This window comes from Lepisosteus platostomus, chromosome 5 (genome assembly GCF_059453375.1).
Source record: "Lepisosteus platostomus isolate fLepPlt1 chromosome 5, fLepPlt1.hap1, whole genome shotgun sequence".
Lineage (NCBI taxonomy): Eukaryota > Metazoa > Chordata > Actinopteri > Semionotiformes > Lepisosteidae > Lepisosteus > Lepisosteus platostomus.
In genome coordinates, this window is record NC_142615.1 from 40,979,198 (window position 1) to 41,003,818 (window position 24,621).

Below are 24,621 nucleotides of genomic sequence, written 5' to 3' on the forward strand. Positions count from 1 at the left end.
TCTGCAACCTTCCAATAAATACATCTAAGACATGTAACAAACCCATTGTGCAGCTCCAGTGGCACAGTTGGTCAGTGCATCGTACTTATATAGCAGTACATAGTGAAGTCATGATGAGGTTGTGAGTTCAAGCCTGCGGCAGTTTTGCCTGTGATTTCAGCTGCAGAAACTTTCTGTTGGATTTAGGTTGGTTCTTCTGTTACTTTTTCCGATCGATGGAGCTTTATTAATGCAGGCACACCTGCTTCCTCTGCATTTTATTTTATCGCTGCTCACAAACCAACATACTGCAGACACCTCTGATACTGTCACTGCTTGTGGGCCACGTGTTCCTGCTGTCAGCCTGCTATACCATGCTCATGCGTGTCTAGAAACATTACTGCTCTAGTACAAGAGCGAAAGACTAAACGAAATCGCACCCACTTTGAAAAAATCACGTTTGACAAACCATAGGATGACAAGAATGGGATTCTTTGGTTGTTTGAGTACATAAATCAAAGACACTGCGTTCAGCATATTCACATCAGGCACTAGGACAGAGATAAACCCAGAGAAAATCTTCTCACATTTTAATCTGTAACTGCAGGATTCAACCAATTGTTAATTATCTCAACTTCACTTACAATTTTTAAACAATTTACAAAGCCCACAGTGGATGACATTTGGTTCCGGCACACATCAGTTGCTTGGAATATCATTGTAATATTTAATTTGCTTTCCCGTCACACCACTTTTATTATTAATGAAGTTTATCCATACACGTTTGTTTAAAACATGTCATTTATTATTGATACAGTTTAATTCTGTCTTTATTAGGAGCTGTATCACAGCTAATGCATGTAAAGCCTTAAGTATGTGATAGTGAGAGTTCAGTTATCCCAGGGAGTGAAGAGAACTGAAATTTAGTAAATACATATTTTAATAGAGTGTAAATCTTCAAAGTGTTCTGTCACTTCAAAAACAAGTTACAGGAGCAGGGATTGAACCCACATAGACATTTGCTTATTGGGCTTAAGTCCAACACCTTAACCACTCAGCCATCCCGAAAAATAGTTTCAGCTTTGTGTTACACAGTTCATTGAATATATTTGTTCATTGAATATATTAATTTAATATATTTGTTATATTTTTGAATGGAATGGGACTGTACACTGGTGGTTCCCAGGGGAAAACAGGGTTATTGAGCCATTGGGTATTCTGAGAATAAATTGGGTGGGTGAATGTAACCGTGTGGTAAAGTAAAACAGTCTTCTTAGATGAAGCGCTACAGATGCAGCCCCTGAAAGTGTATAAGACTTACATTTATAGTACTGCTGACACAAATGGAGCCTCTACATCAGACCGAAATAGCGATGTGTTCGCTTAGTTGTGCGTAGGATCTCCTCATGAATCTGTCTCATTCATCAGTGGAAATAGAAGCCGTCACTGTAAACTCGGACGTGATGTTCCGCAGATGTACAGTGTGCCTTTCCTCTTGTTGTATTCAAGAGTACTCACTGTGTGAGCTCCTCACTGCGTTTCCTTTTCTTTTCCTGTGATTATCTACGTGGAGTGTGGTGACAAAATAGTCTTGAACATTTTCGGTTTGTGAAAGGAAACACTAAAGAAAATACAAGTGATTAACTTTTAAAATATAGACAGTACAGCTAGAAGAGTGGAAGATAAAATACGATTTATAATTAAATTCACAATACACTTAAGGAAAACACAATCGCCCAAACAGGGACTTGAACCCTGGACCCTCAGATTAAAAGTCTGATGCTCTACTGACTGAGCTATCCGGGCTCTGGATGGTGAATAACACCGTCGTGATCCTCGCAAGTCACATGTCTCTTCTTGTGCCGAAGCGCAGTCATACAGTACCTGACCCGTCTGGAATGTCTACTGACAGACTTTATCCAGAAGCGATGGCACCAGTCCCAGTAAAATGAGTGAGAAATACAGCATGACATGGGGAGGTAAGGGGCTCCCACAATGCATCTTTCCTCACATTACTGATTTTTTCAATAGCATTTTGACCTTTTTTCACATTCAGATTTTTTCGCATTTAATAAGATCTTTTAATCAACAACATTAAGAACGAAAACAAATGGAACATTTTTTGGAAAAACAATTAAAAAAACTTTCAATGCCTTGGTTCTATAAGTGTGCACACTTTTTTGTTAAAAATTAAAAAACATTTTGTTAAAATTCAATAAATAGTCTATCAGCAGCAAGAAATTATTCTGAAAGTAAGATTTTTTTATATCATAAACTGTAAGACACAAAGAGAGTTTACAGGTCGTATCCTTCGCTTTGTCTTTTAAATTAAACGTTCGGGATTCAAACCTGTGTTCGGACTGTTGTGTTTCTTGAATTTCTTGTAATCATCAAATGTCGTTGTTTGGTCCATCAGTTTTTTTCTCGGTTGTACAATGGAATTCGCGCAGTTTTCAGCTCAGTGTGGAGTCCAGAGGGAGGACTCGCTCGCTGAATGATCTCTCAAGAAATCCCGGGTGAGATTCAAAAGGTGTCTTCTTCAACAGCCACGACACGTCTGAAGACCTCTGGATTTCCTGAATATGACATAAAATTAGTTCAAATCATTTGGTAGTTAACAGAACTAAATGCTTTAGAGGTACATTTAAAACAGCAGAGCAACACCGTAGCACTTCGAGTGTGCCTGAGTTTAATTGTGTGAACTTGGCTCTCTATGAACATGAGCAAAGAGTTCACATTCAACAGAAGATTGCAATGTGAGCACAGAAATATAAAGCACCTGGAGATGCTGGGACCTCATACATGCGAAGCATGCGCTCTACCACTGAGGTATATCCCCAACAGACTTATTAACGGAACTGAGATGTGCTGATGCTCTCTGAACACAATCCACCACTAACGAAGGATGCCTGCAGTTTCCCACTTTCGTGTTTCCTCTACTACAGAGTAAATTCATAGGAATGAAGAAATAAAGAAGGAAAAATAACCGCATCGAAGCTTCAAGAGATTGGTTAAAATTAACCCGTTATTTTTATATCCAGTCACACGGGCGACGATGATTGATTTATCGACGGGGAGTGCTTTTTTACCTCCTCACTCGACTACCTTGATTAAACTACGCATAGAACAACAGCAGTACAGATGATTTTCATGGACCGACTTGTTTTGTACAACTCGAGTGATAAAGTCCTGTCTGCAAATATTGTAGAAGAACGAAAAAGGGTGAAACAACGCTCCAACCACAGGAATGGTAACAGGAAGGATCATGTTATTTAATATGTCCTTTGGAGATGCCTTGTCAACGCACACAGGCGTTAGAGCTGGACAAATAATTGATATTATTTGGAAATGTGCCGGTGTTTCTCAGAAGTGCGTTGGTGGTATAGGTGCCTTCTAAATAATTGAGTCGGGTTTGAATCCCAGTAAGTGCATCCCAAATCTTTTCAAGAAAATCTGTGATCCGGTAACATATCTTTTGAAACTAGCATTCAAGGTAGGATACGTGTTCTTAAATACCAAAAAACTCTATAAGGAAAAAGCAGATCTCTGTACACAAGACGGCAGTGTGATCTTAGAATTCCTGTGTTGTTGACGGATTCAGACTCCTTCTCAGAGGTCTTTGCTCGCCAAATAACTTTGCAGCTGAGAAAGAGCACCCTGGAAAATACCAAACACAACCAGCGAGCGTGTTGGTTGCTCTTGCTCTTAATGCAAGAGCTGTTTTTTTTAATCATTATTAACCAAAAACAGCAGCACAGGTAGGTCGCATTTGTGATTATGTCACTTCTCTGTTTCAGCAAGGTCAATAAAAGACTCTGAAAGTAGTAAAGCAAAACTGAACTCAAAATCATATTAGGAATTCTGAGCAATATATCCATACAGGTAATCCAATAAGAATGTTGAAATATTTGAATATCATCTCTCTATATATTTCGCTGCTTTTTAACCGGAGTAAAACTATTGGATTGAAGGAATGCTAACCGCTGGGTTAAAATGTATAGTTGTTATTTGGAGAAATCTGTAAACTCGTGATCTTATATGTTTTAAAAGACAGCACAGGAAAAAACGACAGTGCTGATTATTTTCCAGAGGCGGAGCACTGATGACCTATCCGAGCTGATTGATAAAGCCCACCCAGTGGATACTCTAGCAGAACGTCAAAGAACATTCACCTCTGTATCCAAAGAAACCACAGGAACAACATCAGGAAGCACAATCAATTCCCCTTTTAATTTCTTCCTGTAAGGTATGCTATGTGAATTCATGAAGTTAATCCTCTGATCTCTTTTGATCACGAACAAAGTATTTCTGATGGAGCGCTATGTTCAAAGATAAGCTATTACCCCTGCCAACGATTCGGCGTGAATAATTAAAAGTTTCACAGACAAAAGCAGCTCACCACCACAGCCAATATTCAATGTACTTGTCGGTACACTATCATGTGCACTGCCTCAAAAGTGATCTCGGCAGATGTTGTTCCCTACATAAAGCTGAACGTGCCAAAGAGAATTTCTGTTGAGAAAACAAAATATTTTTTCTGCCTTGATGTTAAGCCTGTCTTTTAGAAAGTCTATCTCTAAACACCTCCTGCAGCCTAACAAAAAGCACTTTTACTGATTGTATTGTAGGTCTTGAAACACTAACACTTGGCAGCGGTGGGATTCGAACCCACGCCCCCAGAGAGACTGGAGCCTAAAGCCAGCACCTTAGACTGCTCGGCCACGCTACCTTCCTCCATAGCCATCTTTCTCACATTGCTGGCTTGGAAAATGCCGGGGGCTTCAGCTCTTGTCGTCAGATCTAATGATATCATGACATGTGGAAGTGACTGCACCTTCATCTTCCGAGATGCTTTCAATAGCACAAATGCTACTTTCACCGGCACAAACAGCAATAATGAAAGAGGTGGGTCTCATCCTTTGTGCTGTTTGTAGGGGCGCAACTCTACATCGATCTACTGACTTGAAGAGCAAAAATCAAAATCCTCTGTTATTACTGTTGCTTTTTTCATAGTTTCTTTAAATCCTTCATTTGAACATAGATTTTGAAGGATATTGATGATAATATCACATAAATTGTGGTTTTCTTGTGATCGCCAATTTTTTTCAAATACCAGCCTTTTTTACAGTTCCTTGCGTGTTTCACAAGGTATAATAGCCCCCCTCGCATCGTCAGCTAACATATTTTAAAATTACAATAGATTATACAGCATGCATGTTTACATTTATATTAAAATTAAAGTAAATATACCAGAATACATACAGTGCTAACCCAATAATTCTTGTCAGGTTCTCCAACAAATCTGCGTTGTTATTTTAACATGTTTCAGCTGAGGGTGCAACAGGAGTATAAATGAATTTTCCCGCCAGCCGTTCAAAGACCAAATTCCATGAGTGAACATTATTTTCTCAGAAGTTGCCGGCATTGGACTTTGCCGGTGGTAATGAATTATGTCCACAACTGTTGTAGTAGTTCCTTCTTGAAATTCGACACGTGCAAAGCACTCGTAATATCATAGGTGTTAAAGTTCGCTGAGTCTATTCGAGTCATGGTGTGTATCCCTGCCTATCATTGGGAGACGGGTAGCTTTTTAACACTCAGATTCCAATCTTCAATGCTTTGTGTGAGAGCTTACATAACTTTCATTTTCTCACATTTTCTGACGACTGTTCCAAAGGGGCACCCTGTCAATTCCGAATACTTTTCAAAAATCTGCCTGCATGTTTGATTATTGTCATTTCATTTAAAAAAAGTTCAATATTGATCATAACTAAAGAAAATCATGATCACGAACAAAAAAGGGATAAAGATGCGAGTCGATCTTGAATCACAGCTGGGTGACACGGGCTTCTGTTCTGATATGGTTGTACGAGAAACAAGAGGAATCGCCAATCTCCTATAGAACATGAGTTGAATCAGGAGTGAGACATTTCGTATACTCTTGCATATGTCAACGCCTGACCTACATCGTAAAACTAAATTAAAAACTAACATTAAGTTGTCAGAGACATTCATTTATATACAAACAAGAGACAGACCAAGTAATAATTCTACATTAGTTCAGGTGGGTAAACCTGAACTAACTAACTAATAAACCTATTAATAATTTTACATTAACGTGTCCTACACTGATCAGACTAATTGACATGGTCTGATTCAGAGCCTGTGCAGTTCGTGCTAATTACAACAACGACAGTTCTGAACCCTCATCACCGAACTGAGCACAAGTTCAGCTGTTCTCCAGTTTTGTTACGCATGGTTTTTCATTGCAATTGAGTTCAGAGCTGGAGCTGATCTCCAGACAGTACAGTGTTTTGGGTAAGTTGTCGAAATTCGCATGAGGCTGCAGACAACTTACCCAAAGTGTTTTCTATAGCTTTCAGGTGCAGTTCATTTATATAAAAGAATGTAATTGGTATAAACTCAACAAGCCAGACGGCAGTCGAACCTATAATTTTCTGACGCGAGGCCTGACGCGTTATTCATTACGTCACTGACCCTGCTATTGTAGGGCTAAAAAAACACGTTTTCTACATTTTTGTCTGTTTAAAAATCACTCTAAAAAAGACAAAGGGTTTGGTTTGCGCTAAAATTCCGCTTCGTTTCGAACGCAAATAAAAACCGTTTTGTTCCAAGAAATCATACATTTGTCACATCCTTCATACTATACTTCTCTCTTGTATTAGTAAAGCATTTTGATTTAAACTGAACAATATATGAAAGGTTTCATCTATACACTTACACATAATAAGTATACGAATAAATACTCTGAAGAAGCCACAGCTCAGGTATTAGAGAGATTTAAAATCAGATCGGAGGATTTAGAGTCCAGAGTGCAAACCAACAGCTGACACAGGTCTTTTATAGAACCGTTTTGATTTCCTCTACTTTGTCCCCGTGACGTCATTGTCCTGCTCGCAGCCGAGCCCGACACACGTCTGGTTTTTGTCGCTGGGCGCACACCCTGCGGTCCATGCGGATCCTAATACCCCAGTACAATGATGGGGACACTAAACTGTAAACAGGTGTCGTCCTTCGGCTGAGACGTAAAACCAAGGTCCTGACTCTCTGTGATCATTCAGGAGAATGGTGGTGGTGGAGGGGAGTCCCCATTACCTGTAAAGCGCATTGAGTGGAGTATCCAGAACAGCGCTATATAAGTGTAAGCAATAATGATTATTATAATGTAAAATGCAATAAAAAAAATCAAACTTTGATTCAAAATAGATTAATGTAAAAACTGATAAAGCTAATGCTTTTTTCAGGGCTATATCTACTTTTTTTTTAAAAAAGCGAAGTCTGTCGCGATTGTGAGAGTTAGAGAATGTGTTCCAGCGGGTGCCTTCATATTGTAATGCTTACGGCCGACAGGTACTGTGTAAGAGCCGGCGTACCAGAGCAGGTGACGTCACCGCCCTTCCCTGTGATAGCAGGACTACAGCTACTGGGCTGTAGAGAGATCTCTCTTTGGCTCACGGGGCTAGGTCGCTGCAGAGAGACGCGGAAGTCCCGGGTTCGAGCCCCGGACAGTGTGGGGCCGACCTGAGGCGGCAAGGGCGCCCGCCTGAGCCCCCGTTGCGTTACAATATCATGAGCGTCAGTCTCGCCCGTAGCTGCGAGAAGGTTAAAAGCGCACAAGTGATCTGTAGACGATGTTCGGGGAAGAAATTATTCTGTTTTCAGCACAGGGAGTGAGAATGAGCTCAGCCCGGCTCCCAGAAGAATCCATTCTGGTTTGGTTACTGTTAGACTGTGCGTCTGAGGCTCTTTGGATCGCAACGTAAAAAAAAAACAATTGCTCACATCGTGTGACTTCCACGACAGGAAGGAAAGATATCACTTTAAAAAATCAGAACTGAAGATTTGGATCCTGGGCCTCAACTTAAAAATAAACAGAGTTTAACGACAGGAAATTGATTCCAGTTGTCAGATCACGTATACGCATACCTTAGCTTTGTGCAACAACCTGAAACTTTCAGGTACCATAAATAATATTATTGCTAAACATATGCCATTCTAATCTGCAAGCGACCAGAATATAGAACACACATTTTTGTATAAAAATGCATTAAGTCCTGTTCTACACCTGCATGCTTTGGAAGCACTGGCCTACCTGTATCAAAATATCAGATTGTGTTTCTGCAACATTTCGTGCATAGTATGCCATTTTATCTAAAACAGTCACAACGAGGGCTTTACATGCAGTCTGGGGTATTTTCCCCTTTTATATTTTTGCCACTTTATATCGAACCTGTTATACTCCCAGAAGTGCACAGTAGCTTGTACTTAATAAAAATATACAATTCACCGCTGGTATAAACAGATGTGTGCCGTGTTTGCCTTTGTAAGCATTTGTTTAAAAAATAAGTTCACAATACGATAAAAACACAGAAAGCACAAACTTTATAATACAACGATACAAAATCAATACCAAATCATTATGCCAATTAAGTAACTATCCTTTGAAAACAGAGAACACCTTTATATCTACAAAAAACTTGACATTTGTATGTATTTTTGAATTACAAAACAGACAGTGTAGTCCCTTAATTCAAAGATCAGATCTTGGCCAAAACAAGACAATCAGACGTGGGCTGAATTCGGAACAGGAGCCTTTGCTTCGTCGATTATTGAGCTTTTGATCAATGTCTGAATAAAACAGATTCGCTTTTTTAACTCTTTGATTAAAGTACACAAAAAGCACCTTCCTTCGAGCTGGAATCAAACCGGTGACCTAAGGATTCCCTGCTGACTCCACTACAGTCCCCCACTCTACCAACTGAGCTATCAAAGGGATGCTGCAGTATTACTCTCTGGCACATACTGCCCAATGAAGTAAAATGTGAAATGGGTGATTTAAATCCCACTTCGACATCAAGTTTCCAACTCGTTTCCTTAGTCTCATTTACCTTGAATTTAAGCCACGAACCAGGATTCTACTGTATAAACTTCCAGGGATATTACAAAATGTTTGATGGGGCATCAATCATTCCAGGCGGAAATTGATTCCTTTTTTTTCTCGAGGGATCATATTAAACATTTCATTAGTATCGAGAGGAGGATCACCAGTAGACACAAAACAAACAGTTTCTTTCTGTCTTTATTAGAAAGTAGCGTTTGTGCTACATTAATAATATTTTCGTGGAAATAAAGAAGTTGTAAATTTTAAAAATTTATATTTGAATCGAAATGTGGTTTTGAATTAAATATTAGCGTGTTCATGTAATTAGTTTGTGTTTGTCATTACTATATATATATTGCCATGTTACTAGAATTTGTAACTGAAGTTTACTAGTTGTGTTTTTTATGATGATTAGACATTTGAATACAATATTGTATATAATGTATAATTTGAACTACATATTGTTCAGGTGTGAATAATTGTATATTTTAAGAATACATTTCTAAAACAAATCATTGGCTTTATTTACTAGTTTCTACACCTATAAAAATCTTTCTTTGATGTATAATAGACATCAAAGAAAGATGTCTATTATACATCAAAGATGAGCAGTGTGTGTCGTGTTCACAGCTGATAACTAGAAGATGTCTGGAAGAGGCAAAGGCGGAAAGGGACTCGGGAAAGGAGGCGCTAAGTGTCACCGTAAGGTTCTCCGCGACAACATCCAGGGAATCACCAAGCCCGCCATCCGCCGCCTGGCTTGCCGTGGGGGAGTGAAGCGGATCTCCAGGCTGAACTACGAGGAGACCCGCGGGGTGCTGAAGGTGTTCCTGGAGAACGTCACCTGCACCGAGCATGCCAAGCACGCCAAGAGGAAGACTGTCACCACCATGGACGTGGTGTACGCGCTGAAGCGCCAGGGCCGCACCCTGTATGGCTTCGGAGGCTAAACAGGAGCGGAGCTTCACTACCGGACCCCGACGTATAAACCCAAGTGACCCAGTGACATTTGTCACTGCTGAGGTTGCTTTATGGGTCTATTTTCTATACTGTGCTGATCAATTGGAAATCAAATGGCAAAAAAGACCCGTTCCCACACCTAAGGTCAAATATTAGGAATCAAAACTGCTCGAGTGTATGGAAGCACACAGCTTTATCAAGATTTCCAAGTGCAAGATCTTTTTATTCTATAGACCCTATTTATGTTGTACAAGAAATATTAACATTAATACAGAATCTTTTTTCACCAAATAAATGGGCTTCCTGACTTCAGAAAGCCTTCTAGACAAATACAAAAAGAGCAAAAATTCAATTTGGTAAATGAAATGAAAACACATACCCTACCAAACCTCGAGTACAGGCCATTCAGGGTGATAATACAAAACCATTTATAATTCAACAAATAAAACCTGTCAACTGGTAATCACCACTTATCATAAAAAAATAAGTAGCAATACACAGTAGGTGACTCTTGGGTGCAAGTTAAATCCATGCAAGAAGGGGTTTAGTGTTATATTTCCAAATCAGATATGCAAATGAGAGATCTGGCCCAGCCAATCTCAAAGCTCCCTTGGTCTGGAATGGAGCTGCTCCCCTCTTCTAGTTATTCACACTGGAGTTAGGTTACATATTAGCACATTTCATCTCACAGTTGCTCCAGAAACAAAAAACGTAAACAAATGACCTGGAATGTGACCACACCTATGAGAATGTAGTTCAACAGATAACTTGTAAACCTTGTCATAAGATTTTTTTTGTTCTACAAAATAGACTTTATTCCGCAAAAAAAACATCTCAAAAGGAACATCTCACACATATTAACACTCCATGTAATAAAAAAACAACGGCGGAACGGAGATTGATTGTCCGTTATCAATCTTTGCAAGTGGGGGCGGATTTGTGCAATTAAGAGAGTCCCTCCAAACCTACCACTTGCTATTGTCCTTTAATCCCTGTATAGGGCCCAAAGTCCTTTCTAGCGCTCCCTCGCCGTGGGGAAACCCCATTTGGCGACGTGGCGCTTCGTCCTCCTCCTGAGGTCCACCAGGGTCCTCTCCTGCATCTCCTTCGCCCCCCACTTTATTTTGTGCCGGATGAGAGTGTTCCTCGCCTTCCACAGTCCTTGTTTTGTGAGGGACAGCAGCAGCCCCCGCAGGTCCTGTGTCCCCTTGTCCAGTCCGGTGGGTGCCAGCCCCCAGCAGAATGTACTGGTAACTGAGCACCGCACCCGTTCCCAGGAGTTGCATAATGTTGTCCATTCTGCCCCACACCGCCTTGGCGAAGGGGCAGCTCCAGAACACGTGTTCCTGAGTCTCCTCGACAAAACACGTGTCCCGGGGGCAATGCGGATTCCTGGAGATCGAGTGTCTGTAGAGGACCTTTCTGGTAGCCAGTCTCTTGTGTACAGCCATCCAGTTGAGGTCCTTCAGTTGGTTGTCAAGTTCTTTGGGCTGTGTCCTTTCCCAGACTTGTCTGGGAACCTGCAGCCTTTCGTCAGCGACCAAATGCCCCCTCACCTCTTTGTACAGGGCTCTGTGGTTGGTGCAGAGCTCTGGCTGTCTCGTGGCCTCGTACCTCCTGCTCCACTTGACAGCGTGGATGTAGAACTCTAGTCGCATCTCTGCCTTGGGCCCAGTGTTTGACCACTGGACCAAGTGCCTCATTGGGACGGAGAGCCACAGCCTGACAAAGTACTGGTACATGTGGCCGATGGGCTCCCGCAGCGCCCAACAGAGCTTGCAGTAGACAATGCAGTCGAGTTTCAGGGGGAAATGTGGGACATCTCGACCCCCTTCCTCGACCGGCTGACACATCCAGTTTCTCGTGATGTACTCGTACTTGCCGCCCCAGACGAAGCCAAAGATCATCCCTTGCAGCGCTCGTCTGAGTCTGGCCGGCAGCGGGTACACCACCGCCAGGTAAACCAAAGCCAGCAGGATGTCTGCTTTCAACACCATCACTTTCCCTGTGTAGGACAGCAACCGCGTTTTCCACAGACCCAGCTTCGCGTTCACCTTGGCGATCCTCTTGGTCCAGTTGTTGGTCTCGTTGTCCTGGCTCTGGAAGGAAACCCCCAGTATTTTGAGGGGCTCTGTGCAGAGCTCGAGACCCTCCGGCACCGTCGTCCTGTGCTTCCAGGGCCCGAAGAACTTCAGTTTGCTCTTTCAGCGGTTGAGTTTCGACCCCGAGGCTCTGGAGTATTGCTCCATGACCTGCAGGGCCCTCCTCAACCCCCTGTCCGACCTCAGGAACAGCGTTGTGTCGTCGGCGTACTGGGAGATCTTCAGGGTTTCCCCCGCGCCTCCCGGTATCTCCAGGGTCCCGTCTCACCGTCTCTGCTAAGGGCTCTTGAAGAGCAGGGAGATGATGCCCTCCCTCATGGTGTCTCCGAGTTTCCCCCGGCGGAAGATCTCCTGCGCCACTTCCACCAGATCTGCCGCCAGGGTGTCCCAGAAGCAGGTGTAGAATTCCTTGGGGAGTCCGTCCGGCCCTGGCACCTTGCCATTCTCCATGGACAAGAGCGCTGCCTTCAGCTCCTAGGCCGCGATCGGACCCTCCCTCACCTCCTCCGGTACTCGTGCCTTCAGCTCCTCCAGAAAAGCATCGCCTGCCTCCACCTCCGTCTGCTTTTCTGAAAAGAGCTCCGTGTAGAAAGCGGTGGCCGCTTCTACCTTGTCGCTCTCGTCCAGCACTTCCTCTCCATCTCCCTGTCTCAGGCCGTGGATCACCCCCTTTTTCTGGGCTCCTCGGACCTGATTGAGTTTGCGGAGCCTCTCCTTCAGGTCCCGTACCCGGGCTGAATTGAAGGCTCCTCCCCCGTTAGCCGAGCTGTACTCCTCCTCTAGTTGTCTCTGGAGTCGTGCAGCTTCCTTCCTCTCCCTGGCCGCCTTCCGTCTGCAATACGTCTGCGCCAGGGTTCGGGTCCTGTCTTTCACCGACTCCCACCATTCCACCATGGAGCTGTAGCCGTCTCTCAGATCGACCCAGCTCGCGTAGTCTTTACGGAACAGTGCCTTGAAGTTGTCTTCCTCCAGTATCTCCCGGTTCAGCTTCCAGTACCCACGACCGAATGCCGGCAGGTTGGTGTTAGCCACCACCGTCAAGCGCTCGTGGTTGGAATACCACTCCGGGGACACCGTCGCCGACTCCAGGGAGCAGGTTGTGTGCAGAAAGATGTAGTCCAGGCGGCTGCACACTCCCCGGGAGTTTTTCCATGTCGTTCCGGCGTCGTTAGGGCAGCACCGTCTGAAACCGTCTACCAGGGAGAACTGCTTGAGTAGCGACTCCAGCTCTGCCGAGCTAGCGTCGCTCCCCTTCTCCCGGTCGACGTTGAAGTCCCCGCCGAGCACCACCTGTCTGTTGGTGGTGCAGCAGCTGGCCAGGTCAGCAAACACTTCCTTCAGGATAGAGGGTTCTGTTGGAGCATAGACGTTAGTTGCTCTCAACTTCTGCCCCCTCCAGTCTATGTCTGCGACCAGGATCCGGCCCTGTACCACCGAGAAGGAGGAAACCAGCGTCATCTCTGGGTTTCCGAGGAGGATTCCCACTCCGGAAGAGTGGACCCCTCCTACGCTCCAGCATGATTCTCCCTTCGTCCATTCCCTGGTGAATGTCAGCTTGTCGCTTTCATCCTTCAGGTGGACCTCCTGTAAGAAACAAACTGAGAAAGACTTTGAGGCCAGATCATGAAAGACTCCCCGTCTTTTCAACGGGTCTATTAGCCCTCTCATGTTAGTTGTTAGAAAGGTAAGTTTCACAATCATGATTAAACAAGTGAAAGTTGAACCTCCTCTCTTTGTGCTTACAGTGGAAAACTAGGGAGTCTACATCTGGGCACTGTTTAGCCTAGATGTAACTCCTCTCGTTCGGGTCCTGGGGGGAATATGCTGGGCTCCCTCCAGGTCTCGCTGGGGACAGAAAGGTAAACATGCTGGACAGGTCCAGCCCTACCATCAGTCCCGGCTCCAGGGCGGCTTCAAACTAATCCTCGTCTTCCTTGAGGATACTCTCCACCACCGCTTCGGGAAGGCTTTTTTCTTCCCTTTCTCCAGGAGTTTCGGGGACCTCCAGTTGCTCCTGGGCCTTGGGGGAGGGGGGCTCCACTTCCTGGGCTGCCTCTTCGTGTTGTTCATGGGCCTCGGGGGAGGGGGGTTCTGTTTCCTGGGCTGTCACTTCCTGTCGTCTTTGGGCCTCGGGGGGGAGGGTTTCCATTTCCTGGGCTGCCTCCTCCGGTTGTTCCTGGGCCTCGGGGGAAGAAAGTTCCGTTTCCTCTAGGACGAGGAAACGGTTCTCCCTTACCACTCTTTTCTTTTGTCTTTCCGAAGGTGGATCCGCCCTGCATCTTTTCTCCCGCTTTCTCTTTCCCTTCTTGCTGGGAGTTATTAGGGCCCTTTCTCCGGTCAGCCATTTTGTCCGTCGTCCTGGCAGCCATCTTGTGGCACTGGTGCGGCTGGGGGTGTGGCCTCGGCAGTTTCGGTTCTCTGCGGGGGAGGTGCGGGTTCTTTGTTCTCACCTCTCTCCCTTTGTCTTGAGACCGGTTTCTGCCGGCCGGCTTCCACCACCTGCGCAAACGAAGGTTTGCTTACCTTGCATTGGTGAAGGAGGTGTCCCTCGGCGCCGCATCCGTTGCACTTTTTGGCTGCCCGGCAGGTTTTTGCCAGGTGCCCCTCTTTGTTACAGTTGTGACATCTGACGATGTCACACGTGTTCTCCTTGTGGCATCCTGGGGTAGTAAAGGTACCCCCTGTCGGCTCCGATGTTGAAGCGGGCCGGGGGGTGCTGGAAACCGTCGACGCCCTCTGGGTCCTCTTTCAGGAGGACTCGGTACTGGCGTTTGCCGTACCAGACGCCGCAACTGTCCCTGATCTCCGTCGGTTTGCCCACCACAGTTACATACCTCCCTAGGTACGCTGTTACCAGTTCCATTGGTTCGTAGGGGTTGTATGTGAGGACTGTGATGGTCCTCTGGTTTGTCTTCCTCATAGGCTCCGGCCTGAAATCAGAGAAACCGGGGTGCTTACCTTTTTCTCTGATCATTTTCGTTGTCTTTTCATATGAGGCGTCCGTGGCCATGTAAGCCTCCATGTATCTCTCTGTCTTGTTGTCTTGCAGGCAGTAGAGATCTCCGGCCACTAACTGCAGGATCCCTCTCAGGAAGGTAATGAAAAAGGATTTCGCAGTTGGCATCGTCTCTGTTTTCTTGGTCCAGTGGAACCGGATCAGTGTCTTCTTGTCTGCCATCTGGAAAGGAGAAAAAAGAAAAAAGGAGAGAAAGAGAGAGAGCAAGGTCCTGTGGAGAGGAGGGTTTAGCTGCTAAAGGAGCAGCGAGGGAGCCCTGGCTTTTGTCCTTGTGGGCAAAGCCCAGCTAGGTGCAGGCGCAGGAGGAGAGAGAGAGAGGGAGCGGACAGTGCTTCCGAGTCTCGAGGAAGAAAGTAAGCACCATGGGCAGGCCACGAGTACCTACTCCCAGCCAAGAGGCCAAGGAGGCAGAGAGAGAGAGAGGGAGCGGATAGTGCTTCCGAGTCTCGAGGAAGAAAGCAAGCACTGCGGGCAGGCCACGAGTACCTACTCCCAGCCAAGAGGCCAAGGAGGCGGAGCAAGAGAAAGGGTGAGGGCAGAGGAGAGAGCAGAGAGAGAAAACGTTGCTGCCGGATCCCACCCAGCTCAGCTGCTACTTGGCCTTAACCCCCTAGGCTCAACCTAGTGCGATACCAGCTCAAGCACTCTTCAGGATCTTCGATCACCTTCTAGAACTTTGGAAAGACAGGAACTGCAGGCATGCCACTTGCACTTGATCTTAGCCAAAAGGCCGATAACATTGGATTCCAGCTCACTGGCCCTGCAAAACTTAGTTCAAGACTTTAAACTCTCAGACACATATAGATGTATATATCCCACAACAGCAGGATATACATGGTCAGGGAGGAATAGCAGCTCCAGAATTGACTATTGCTTTGTCTCAGAGAGAGTGAAAGTTGTTGGGGTCACTCTTCAGCCTGTCTTCTTCTCAGATCATCAGGCTTTAGGGTGTAGAGTGGAACTCCAGGGCGGGACTGTCTTTGGCCCAGGCCTCTGGAAACTCAACACAAAGCTGCTAGAGAACGAGGGGGTAGTATCCCGCTACAAGGAGAAACTATCACAGTGGCTGTCCTTGCAGTGTCTGTACGGGTCAGTAGGAGAGTGGTGGGAGGAGGTGAAGGTGAGGACAAGGGCTTTTTTCATTGCTGAGGGGAGGAAGGCTGCTGCCAGACGGAGAGGAGTGCTAGCCAGGAAACAGAGGCAGCTGCAGCGTCTCTACACGATGCTGCACAGTGGCTTCGATGTGCTCGAGGATATCACCCTTTTAAAAAAGGACATCCGGAGCATAGCCGAAGAAAGTAGTCGAGGAGTGCTGTTAAGAAGCAGAGTGCAGTTCTTAGAAGAAAATGAGAAGTGTAATCGCTTCTTTTTCAGGAAAGTGGTAGGCTCCAAGTCTGTCATGGAAAGTGTAGTTGATGAGGAGGGAAGAGAGAGTACAGAGCTGAGTACTATCCTCTCCTGCATCGAGGCCTTCTTGTCATGGAAGTCCAAGAGGACTAACCATGGGGAGCAGGAGGGCGGAAAAAGACCCATATGCGTAGCGGCGAGACGGGAAAAAGGCCCGGGCTCATTAGTGTAAAGAGTTCAGGAATGCCGTATAGAAACCTGTGCCCTCAGGGAGCGGACGTGGGGTGCCCTGGTGCTAGGCGGGTCTCAGGACATCCGAACGTCAGTGCTGAGCGAGGACAGAGTGCAAGACCCGGAAATATTTAGCCCAAGGGAAAGAGAGGGACAGGAAGGACAGCAGACCAGAAACTAGGGACAGGACAGAGAAGGACCGCCCTCTAGCTGCAGAGGGCGTGACACTTCTACTCAAGACTGTACAGCTCTACAGAGGTAAAGGATGAAGAAATTCTTTTTTTTACCTCAAAGCTAGAAAACGTTTTGAAAACTCCAGGTGCTGACAGGCTCCCTAAAGGGGCGTCTGCTTTTACTACTTGCACGAATGAAGGCTGTTCCGGGCATCATGCAAGCAAACTACATAAATATGAGAAAACACGCAAGAGAGTTGTCACTAAGAGTGTCGAAGGGTCCATGTATACTGGGACTCAGTTGAAATGCAACGTCAGGACTTTTCCGAATTATGTCACACGAAGAGAGCACAACCTTTTCCGCCCTGCCACGTGTGTATCGGTAACTCGCCGTGATCGTATAGTGGTCAGTACTTTGCGTTGTGGCTGCAACAACCCCGGTTCAAATCCGGGTCACGGCAGAATAGGGGCGTCTGCTTTTACTACTTGCACGAATGAAGGCAAAAAAAAGCCAATCGATGTGAACGAACGGCGCTTTACAGAGGAGTACTGCCTGACTGGATCGTTGATGAACGACAGAGGCCACTCCGACCTCTTCTCGGGTTTCTTCAATGACTTACTAAGGATCTTCTTCACATTCGCCCATGCAGGGGAAGCCAGTTACACCAAAGCAAACGCAGGAAAGTGCAATTCAAGCTGAGACCAGGAGGGACTTGTTTACACCGAGAGTGGTCGGAGAATGGAACAATGCGCCCAGCCCTGTTGCTAGAGCCGATTCTTGATGAGATCTTGGGCTCACTAAGAAGCCCCCGCTGGATGCTAATCTTTCTGTTGTTCTTGCAGGTCCTGCGCTGCTTTTGAGCCGACAGAGCTCGTCCTGGTCTGTCGGCACAGCCCAATTGCAAATGATCGGCTCCGCGTACAGAAGGAACGTGCGTTTGGTACAAGAGTGCATGAAGGCACCGGAAATACATTGGGAACAAATGACCGGTCGCTCAATACCTCTGTGAAGTACAGGAGTGTGCACAACGAGGCTGTTTCCGCCCGGTCTCGAAGCGGGGACCTTTCGCGTGTTAGGCGAACGTGATAGCCGCTACACTACGGAAACCTGCAGGGACCGCTGCTGGTGTCTCGCTTGTGTTTCGGGCTGAGAAAGGGAAGCGTCACTTTAGGCAGGGGGCGCTGGAGAGAGGAACAAAGGGCGCGATGAAACAAAACGCTGAAACCCGGGATCGAACCAGGGACCTTTAGATCTTCAGTCTAACGCTCTCCCAGCTGAGCTATTTCAGCAGTGCGCAGAGCGCACAGCCACCTGCTCCAGCCTTCCTGTGTTGCGGCATGAGCGCACCAAGAGGAGCGGGAGAGTGTTGCAGGAACGTCACTCAGAAGGAAAGCCACCCAGCTGCGCCCTCTGAGCTCTGTCCAGCGCATCTTCCTCGCATGGACTCCTGCCTGCGACGGGCAGGAAACAATTAGCAAGAACAGAACAACACCCCATGGGTGTCTCATGACCACACCTTAGGTTGTGACACGTGCAGGTGTGAGGGGTTGCCGGGCTACTTTGGAGCAGAGCTTGGGCGGAGGGGGGGCGGGAAAGCAGACAAAGAGGTGACACCTCAAGGTCTGCACGATCACAGCTCTCCGCCGCCCCAGGCTTCCGCTCGATAAGCTACTGGACACACCCGCCCCTCCTCACACAGACCGTGGAAAAGCCCCCGAGTGGGAGGGCTCTCTCTTCCTCCCAGGAGTTCTTGGACACGACGCACAGACAGAGCGCGGGGAGCCGCCGCCTGCAAACACGGCTCCAGGCAGGACTCCGCTCCGCAGGAGCCGCAGAGCAGAGGAGATGGGGGCAGCTTAGCTCCTGTGCACAGACCTGAGCTGTTGTTGCTGCGGACGCTGTCTTTTCTGTTCTCGGGGTAGGAGTGAATGTTGAGTTGCCCTTAGAAATGAAGCAGAGCACTTCAACGGCACGGGTGTGTGTGTGTGTGCGCCCTGGTGATTCTGGGAGACAGATCGAACCTGGGCTAAAAGAGAGGAGGCTTAGCCCTCTTCCATTTGCTACTTCAAAGTTGTACAACCCATTTGTATCTGCTAGGCGGCGCAGTCGTCGTGCACAAAGAATGCTTTGAAAAGCGTCCAAAGCAAGTCATTCCGAGTTGGTCGTTTGTGTTTTCCGTTCAGACGCGAAATGCTGAAATGATCTCTCGGCTCCTCGGTTGTCATTTCTGCTCCGTAAAGGAATCACAGCACGCGTCGCCTTCCAGCACGCTGGGTCGGGACACGATGCCGGGGGTCGGAGAGTGCGATGTCTTCCTCGTTAGTATAGTGGCAAGTATCCCCGCCTATCACGCGGGAGACCGGGGTTCGATTCCCCGATGGGGAGTAGCACTTGTTTTACCTCCTTAGAGAAAGGACTGCCTTTCACTTCTCTGTTTTCTTTCACAGCGTAGTGCACCTTTTCATTGCTCTCGCTTTCAGAGCCTCTGCACGGCACACGACTTGACATCAGGACGCACATTAAAGTAAAAGCAGGAAGCGCTGCGACATGCACTGTGCAGATCCCGCCACATTAAGAGGTGAGTGGGTCTGTTCGATCACAGCGCTTGGCGAATCCCCAAACAGTGTGCGTGGCGACAAGAGAAGCCGATCTGTTTCGAAGCGGGGACTTTTCGCGTGTGAGGCGAATGTGAAAACGTAGTGCCCAGTGGCCCAGCGCTGAGCTTCACCAGTGCTATTCAGATGCTTCCACTGTCTTTGTTGGAGTGTGCTGATTGACCGTGCTCTCTCACCAGAGCCCACCACGCCTGTCATGGATGGAGCACGATTCCCACTGGAGCCTGGAGACAACATAGGCAGCACAAGGGAAGCTGCAGAGTGCAAGACCATGGAGGTACTGTGAAGAGTCTTCTAATACCTGGAGGCAAGGATCTACTGGTTCAGTAACTGACGACCACGGGAGACATTGGCAATGAAACAGAGGTACTGTACAGAGACTTTTAACACCTGAAGGTGAGGAACAAGGAAACTGGCACAGCTAGCTGATTCAAACTGAGGGGAATGTAATACAGTCTGCAGAGGATTTCTATCATTACCTGAATGGGGAAATAGGACTAGGCAATACCCGTCTCCTTCAAGTGGGCCATCAGAGACTACAGGGACTAAGTAGAAACATTTGTGTGTCCCTCTTCAGTATTTTACAGGGAAGACTGCTGCCCCTCTGTATTCAATATGACCCTGGGAAGGACCTTTTGCTGCTGCAAATGCTGTTTTTCGATGGCGTGACAGTTAATGTGAATGTAGTTAGAAAATAAAAGGGCACTTATACAATACAAATGCTTGTCGCTGGTTTGTGTGTGCATTGATGATTCTGGGAGATAAACAGAACCTGTGGTCATGTAGAGGGGCCCTAGCACCCCGTTTGTATTGCTAGGTGGTGTAGTCGGACACGAGGCAGGAACATTCCTCTCCCATAGGGTTCACCTTACTGTGACACAAACATTAAAATAAGCCCCTATAGGACCAGCAGAAGTGAGATACAACATCAAAAGAATACATCAATTAAATAAACTAAGGGGATCTCTTTAATTCAAGACTCCAGCCCAGCCTGCACTCAGGGAGCAGTCCTAGGGGTGTCAACTTCACACCTGTCTTTCCTGGGGAAGGATGAAGGACCGGTTCCCCTCGGACAGGAGCTGGGTGCCCTGCGTGTGTGGTTCTGCAGGCTGGATGGCTGTTAGGAAATGTGGAGAGACACTACAGCCGCCGAGCTCCAAGCAGCAGGACTGGGAAGTCTGGACAAGAGAATCACGCCCCCTCTCTTCACGGATATCAAGACCACCGAGATCTCAGGGAGACCATGTCTGGCCCCTGGGGGCCGAGGTTTGAATACAGAGCGGGCTTCGAGGCCCAGATCTCCCAGGGGACCGAATCTTCTCGGCTTGGGAGCGAGGAACAGTGGCTCTCGGTCTCTCCGCCGGAGAGACCTGCAAACCGACACTCAAAGCTTCCGAATTAAGAACGCCTTTCTTAAACAAAGCACAAAGAAGCCCGTTTTGTCTTTAATTCTTTTTATTGGAAAAAAAATGACGTGCAGCAAACTTTTACATTAACAAGCGTTCAAAGCAGCCGTTGCTAGTAAACAATAAAAGTAAAACTACAGTCAAAGTCTACATTATCTTTAGAAAGAAGACCGCTCCAATTATCCAGCGCTTGAAGTATAAAAGTAAGGCCACCAACAAGAGGATATTGGTAGTTAATGGCTCATTGACATCTTGGCTTCTTTGGCAAGAATCTGCTTCAACAACATGGCTGGGCAGCTTGTTCCCCACCCCCACTACCCTCTGTGTACAGAAGAGCCTCCTGTCCTGACTGGAGGATCTCACCCAGCTGTGTCTGGAAAGAAGCCAGAGTATCGGCTTCAACAACACACCTGGGCAGCTTGTTTCACACCCCCACTACCCTGGCTCACTGCGGGTTTATCTAGTAAAGGGTCATACTCACTGTGTGTGTCCCGTCTCTCTTTGGGTGTGTCCGATGCCAGGGGGGGGAGCTCCCATTTTGGGTGTCAGACGTGGGCCCTTCCCTTGTGGGTGTGTCTAATTTGGCAGGTCTGTCTAATCCCACTCCCACGGTGAGCATGTCTAATATAGTGTTACTCCCACTGTGTCTAATAAGTGTGGCTTCTTTTCAGAAAGTTGGATGGGATCCAACCCCTCCTACCCCAGCATCACAGAAGGTTTCCTGACTAGTTGTATCTCTGTGTGGTACAGCAGTACTGCCCTAAAAGGACAAAGTTGCTCTACAAAAAGTTGTGGCATCTGCACGGAGGATTTAAAGATCTGACTCACTATAGCTCATCTGCAGTTGCAGTAAAGCCCAATTGATCTAGTGAATTATTAACAGCTACAGTCACTGAATGCAACTCACCTCTGCACTCTGCACACACCCTGGACAGGACAGCAGTCCATCACAGGACACACACACTCACACGCCCTGGAGATGACACCAGTCCTTCACAGGACACACACAGACACAGAAAGACACACCCTGGACAGGACAACAGTCCATCAGAGGAAGGACACACACACACACACACACACACACACACACACACACACACACACACACACACACACACACACACACACACACACACACACACACACACACACACACACACACACACACACACTGTACTGACACAGCTGGACACCACACACACTAAAGAACACAGAGTGCTAGGGTTCAGTGTTCAGTCTGTGCCTGTGACCTATTTCTCTAAATCACACCTGACAGCAGGTCCAGTCGTAGGCAACGGGCCCTGTCAAAGGCAGCGGGCCCTGTCACAGGCAGGGGGTTCTGTTTCAGGCAGCGGGCCCTGTCTCGGGCAGCATGTCCAGTCGCAGGCAGAGGGTCCTCTTTCAAGCGACGTGTCCAGTTGCAGGCAGCGGGCCCTGTCAAAGGCAGGGGGTTCTGTCTCAGGCAGCGGGTCCTGTCAGGAGCAGTGGGTCCTGTCTGAGGCAGCGTGTCGTGTCTCAGGCAATGGGCCCTATCACAGGCAGGGGGTTCTGTCTCAGACTGCGGATCCAGTCAGAAGCAGTGGGTCCTGTCTGAGGCAGCATGTCGTGTCTCAGGCAGCGGGTCCTATCTCAGGCAGCGGGTCCTGTCTCAGGCAGTGGTCTCAGACTCAGGCAGTCTCAGACTCACCTCCTCCCTCTTCCGCTGGATAGAAAACTTTTCCGTCTGCCTGCTCCCTCCAGTGCAGGGTGTGGTTCCCCAGGAGACCCCGCTGGGCCAGCAGGTCCTCCATCTGCAGACACTGGAACAGTCTGTCTCGGAGTCTGAAACGCTCCCTTCCTGGGGGAACCCCAGTCTCCTTGGTGTAATTCCAAATCTGCTGTCTGCTCTTCAGCCTCAGGATGGTCCTCTTCCCCTTCCTCCTCTGTGGGTCTGGGGCAACAGGCATCAGTGAGGTCAGGTGAGGGGTGTGAGTGTGTGAAAAGGTCAGGTGAGGTGTTTAAGTGTGTGTTAAGATCAGGTGAGGTGTGTGAGTGTGTGATGAGGTCAGGTGAGGTGTGTGAGTGTGTGATGAGGTAAGGTGAGGTTCTGTTGCAGACCCAGCACTCTGGAGTGTGACATCGAGCGCAGATCTCTCCTCGCTCAGATGTCAGGCGAGAGGCCTGGTCTGAGAGCAGACAGACTCTGGGTTCTGCTGTCTCCACCTGCTGGTCAAACACGTGCAGAACAGGGAGCCGCCCTCAGTACATCCTTCAGCAGCCATATCACTCTGCAACTCACAACTGGCAACCCACTGAACCTAACCAGGTGTGAACCTGGTCAGTACCTGGATAAGGGACCTCCTGGGAAAAGCTAAGGTTGCTGCTGGAAGAGGTGTTAGTTGGGCTCACCCTGCGGTCCATGTGGGTCCTAATGCCTCAGTATAGTGACGGGGACACTATACTGTAAACAGGCGCCGTCCCTCGGATGAGACGTAAAACCGAGGTCCTGACTCTCTGTGGTCATTAAAAATCCAGGGTGCTTCTCGAAAACAGCAGGGGTATAACTCGGTGTCCAGGCCAAATTTCCCATTGGCCCTTATCAATCATTAGATAAGGAGTCTTATAATCCCTAATAATCCCCATCTATGAATTGGCTTCATTACTCTGCTCTCCTCCGTACTGATAGCTGATGTGTGGTGAGCGCTCTGGTGCACTATGGCTGCCGTCGCATCATCCAGGTGGATGCTGCACATTGGTGGTGGTGGAGGGGAGTCCCCATTACCTGTGAAGTGCTTTGAGTGGAGTGCTCAGAAAAGCGCTATATAAGTGTAAGCAATTATTATTATTATTATCATCTCTGGAGCAGAGGAAGCTCAGATGCTCCTCACAGCTGCGGTTGGTCCAGCAGCCCCCTCTGTCTCTGTTCAGGCTTCACAGGGGCTGGAAGCAGGCCGGCCAGGGGCTCCCCCTGCACCCCAATTCTGATTGATCAGGGGAGCCTCGTTTGCCCAGAACCAGGACCCCGAGACTTGGTTCTGTCGCAGGCCCAGCCAGACCAGGGTGGACTCAACAAACTGTCCATCTGCCTCTCAGGCTGCCCTGCAGGTCCACCTGCGCACATCTCTGTCCACCTGCTGACCCAGGCTGCCCTCCTGCCCAGTTCCTGAAGCTGGACGCCCCCTGGTCTGAACACTTCCAGGGCTCGTTGTACAGGCCGATCCACACCCTGTGACCCGGCGCTGACCTCCAAACCTCCTCATTCTCACTCTGGCTCCTCACAGTGACCAGCTCTGTGTGCTTCTGTCTGCAGAGACTCTGGGCTTCAGTCCAGGTCTGGTTGAGTTCAATCAGGGTGACGTTACTGCGCTCTGAGCAGACAAGATAATGTATCAGTGAGTCAGTGAGTCAAAATGTCAGTGAGATACTTGAGTGATGGACTGTCCTCTTACCTCTGTTGAGTGACAGTGGTGAAGTGTGTCTCTGATTTAGAGCAGAGAGATTTCAGTGAGATACTGGTGTGATGGACTGTCCTCTTACCTGTCTTGTTGAGACACATGAAGTATTTTCTCTCCTCACAGTCTCTCTCTTCCCATCCTCCCTCAGAGTCCATCAGCACACAGACGCGCCCCTGGCTTTGAGCGCAGGGACTCCCTGCAGCTCCCCCAGACCACAGGACACTCTGTGTGTTCTTATACACACCAATCAAAGCTGCTCCTACATCACCAGTGTTTGTGAGGCTGAGAAGTTGTCTCTGCTGCTCCTCAGTGAACACAGTGACCAGGTCTGTGTGATTGTACCGGCAGTATTTCTGAGCTTCAACCCATGACAGTTTATAGCGTATGAAGTGGTACTGGTCAGAGGAGTGTGTAGCTGTAAACAAAATACATATAGAAATAATATTTCTGCACAT

General features: G+C 47.6%; 2 protein-coding genes and 5 non-coding genes across 7 annotated transcripts; 2 read left to right on the forward strand and 5 right to left on the reverse strand.

The window, feature by feature from the left end:
* Window positions 1-1,712: 1,712 nt before the first annotated feature.
* On the reverse strand, window positions 1,713-1,785 carry trnak-uuu (transfer RNA lysine (anticodon UUU)). The gene has a single exon. It is a non-coding gene; the product is annotated as a tRNA-Lys (tRNA).
* A 2,841-nt stretch (window positions 1,786-4,626) lies between these two features.
* Window positions 4,627-4,708, reverse strand: trnal-uag (transfer RNA leucine (anticodon UAG)). Its single transcript has one exon. It is a non-coding gene; the product is annotated as a tRNA-Leu (tRNA).
* Window positions 4,709-9,524: 4,816 nt separating this feature from the next.
* Window positions 9,525-9,831, forward strand: LOC148666575 (histone H4-like). Its single transcript, XM_088632668.1, has one exon. The coding sequence runs from the start codon at window positions 9,526-9,528 to the stop codon at window positions 9,829-9,831; it is 306 nt and encodes a 101-aa protein (XP_088488794.1). The 5' UTR covers window position 9,525.
* A 304-nt stretch (window positions 9,832-10,135) lies between these two features.
* Window positions 10,136-10,191, reverse strand: LOC148666576 (U7 small nuclear RNA). The gene has a single exon (XR_015938992.1). It is a non-coding gene; the product is annotated as a U7 small nuclear RNA (small nuclear RNA).
* Window positions 10,192-17,927: 7,736 nt separating this feature from the next.
* On the reverse strand, window positions 17,928-18,000 carry trnaf-gaa (transfer RNA phenylalanine (anticodon GAA)). The gene has a single exon. It is a non-coding gene; the product is annotated as a tRNA-Phe (tRNA).
* Window positions 18,001-19,024: 1,024 nt separating this feature from the next.
* Window positions 19,025-19,096, forward strand: trnad-auc (transfer RNA aspartic acid (anticodon AUC)). The gene has a single exon. It is a non-coding gene; the product is annotated as a tRNA-Asp (tRNA).
* A 4,681-nt stretch (window positions 19,097-23,777) lies between these two features.
* Window positions 23,778-24,621, reverse strand: LOC148666579 (C-type mannose receptor 2-like). The gene is made up of 2 exons (XM_088632919.1): window positions 24,249-24,621; window positions 23,778-24,079 (listed from the first exon to the last, which is right to left on the reverse strand). The coding sequence occupies exons 1-2, from the start codon at window positions 24,619-24,621 to the stop codon at window positions 23,778-23,780; spliced, it is 675 nt and encodes a 224-aa protein (XP_088489045.1).

What these genes read in the sequence shown, in the direction of transcription:
- LOC148666575 (XM_088632668.1), top strand. Translation starts at nt 9,526, where the DNA reads ATGTCTGGAAGAGGCAAAGGCGGAAAGGGACTCGGGAAAGGAGGCGCT.
- LOC148666579 (XM_088632919.1), bottom strand. Translation starts at nt 24,621, where the DNA reads ATGTGCAGAAATATTATTTCTATATGTATTTTGTTTACAGCTACACAC. An exon ending in CATGTGTCTCAACAAGACAG is followed by an intron (nt 24,080 to 24,248) that starts GTAAGAGGACAG and finishes TTGTCTGCTCAG; the next exon opens with AGCGCAGTAACGTCACCCTG.